At 38.3% G+C, this 1,956-nt stretch overlaps 1 protein-coding gene across 1 annotated transcript in view; it reads right to left on the reverse strand.

The window, feature by feature from the left end:
* Window positions 1-327: 327 nt before the first annotated feature.
* LOC103366982 (3-oxo-5-beta-steroid 4-dehydrogenase-like) overlaps window positions 328-1,956 on the reverse strand; it is a 3,823-nt gene continuing 2,194 nt past the window's right edge. Inside the window, exons 6-9 of the mRNA XM_008294856.1 lie at window positions 1,215-1,324; window positions 932-1,097; window positions 763-845; window positions 328-683 (exon numbers count right to left, since the gene is read on the reverse strand). Coding sequence (XP_008293078.1) covers window positions 641-683; window positions 763-845; window positions 932-1,097; window positions 1,215-1,324 — 402 coding nt within the window. The 3' untranslated portion in view covers window positions 328-640. The remainder of the gene's footprint in view (window positions 684-762; window positions 846-931; window positions 1,098-1,214; window positions 1,325-1,956) is intronic.

Genomic DNA, 1,956 nt, shown 5'->3' on the forward strand with positions numbered 1-1,956 from the left:
TTAATTCTACCACTGACATCAAGTCCTGTATATTTGCATGTTGTAACTGTTCGATTCAGATAAAAGCAGCTATAGATGTATGTAAACTGGCAAATACAGTTTCAACATGAAGAGCTTGTTGCACATTCCACATTTAGAAATATTAGTTTGACAGAATAACAATGATCAGTTTTGTTGCCGCTAATAATTCAGGTTTACAGTGGCCCACCTGCCATAGAAAAAATGTCCAGAAATGTGAGGTCAAGTTCTCTGTTTTCCATTTGTCTTTAAATGCCTCACAAGTCTTGTGATGAAAGTGCAATTTAAAAAAAAACTCACACATTACAAGCAGTTTTATTTATTTATTATTAGTTTTATTTTTTTGGGGCTTAGAAATCTAGTTAGTACGGACACAGACGGACTTTGTTAAAATAATCACCATTGCGTTCTTAACAAAGTACAGGGTAATAAAGTATATATAAGAATAGAATAGAATAAAACTTTATTGATCCCTTCGGTGTAAACCTCAGGGAAATAGTTGAACATGTTAAACATGCCATAAAATGTAGTGTAAATAAAAGTTGTTGTAAAACTACTTCTTAGTTAAAGTCATAATGTTGTAAAAACAAGAACAATTGCTAAGTCTTGATATCGATGAGGTCTAGTAGTCATCATGAAACGGGTACTCCGGGTGATCAGACCACCTGTGGAGTCAGCAGAGGAAATTAATAATTATGTGCTTATTGGAGAAATAAAACATCACAGAGGCTGGAATTTGCTCACATGAGAAGCTCCACAAAGCGAATGTTCTTGTTCAGCCCCTCAATCGCCTTCATCTCAGCGTCGGAGAGAGAGAAGTCGAATATCTGGGAATATCAGTGACAACGTGTTTCATATGTCAAGGTGGCTACACATAGGAATTTGGATTAAAGCAGATGCAACACAAACACACCTCAAAGTTCTCCCTAATGCGAGTAGGGTTGAAGCTCTTGGGGATGACCACCACTCCTCTCTGCACGTTGAACCTCAGGCACACCTGAGCTGTGGTCTTGTTATACTTCCTGGCAACTGACGCCAGCAGCTCATCCTCCAACAATGGGGGGCATTTCAGGTTGACCCTGTTCAAAAGGTTAGTGTTTTTCACTGTGACGCAACAGACTACCTTAAGAACGTTGTGTCTTTAGTTAGTTAGGCATTAACTGAATGTGATAGACCGGCTTATTTCTGTCCATTACCAGGATGCGTCTCTAGATGTCCCCAGGGGGCTGTAACCCACGATGACGATATCTTTCTGCCGGCAATATTCAAGCAACTTTGGCTGAGTGAAATAGGGATGGCACTCAACCTGTGGTAAAAAATAACATCAATATGTATTTTTAGTTGATAAAGATAGTACAAGTTCTTCTTTTTTTTTTTTAAACGTTTGTCTGCATTTCTGTACCAAACCAGTTTCCAAAGCACATCTTTACAGTTTATTGTTGTTAGAGTTATGATATATGTAGTGCATAGAAATAATAAATTCTAGTATCTGCAACTAAAAGGACTTCAGCTTCCCCCAAAAATACTCAAAAAGTGGATTTTGCTACCATCAGTGTTCACCAATAGAGTGAAACTTGAAAAATCAGATGGACAACATACAGATCGTGGATGTGTTACAGGCAGAGAAGCTGCTTTTTACAGTAAGCATATCAGTTTTCAGTGTTTTTTGTTTCTCTGCACATTTCTGCAGAAATTGGGCCAGATTGAAAACTGCAGCGAGCACAAAGCCTCCGTTTGTCTTAATCTAAGCAGAGATGCACAAACACACAGTCTGTACTTGTACTTGTGAACTTGTGGCATGTGCAATGACAATAAATCTGATTCCATCAAAACTCAGCTATTCATGTGACTCAAGCGGTTCTGAAATTTATCTTCCAGCAACATTGATCAGGTGCCACTGAATAACTCTGGGTTTTTGCCAAAGCTACTAGTGTTTTG

The sequence above is a fragment of the Stegastes partitus genome, unplaced genomic scaffold, assembly GCF_000690725.1.
Source record: "Stegastes partitus isolate 25-593 unplaced genomic scaffold, Stegastes_partitus-1.0.2 Scaffold1001, whole genome shotgun sequence".
Taxonomy (NCBI): domain Eukaryota; kingdom Metazoa; phylum Chordata; class Actinopteri; family Pomacentridae; genus Stegastes; species Stegastes partitus.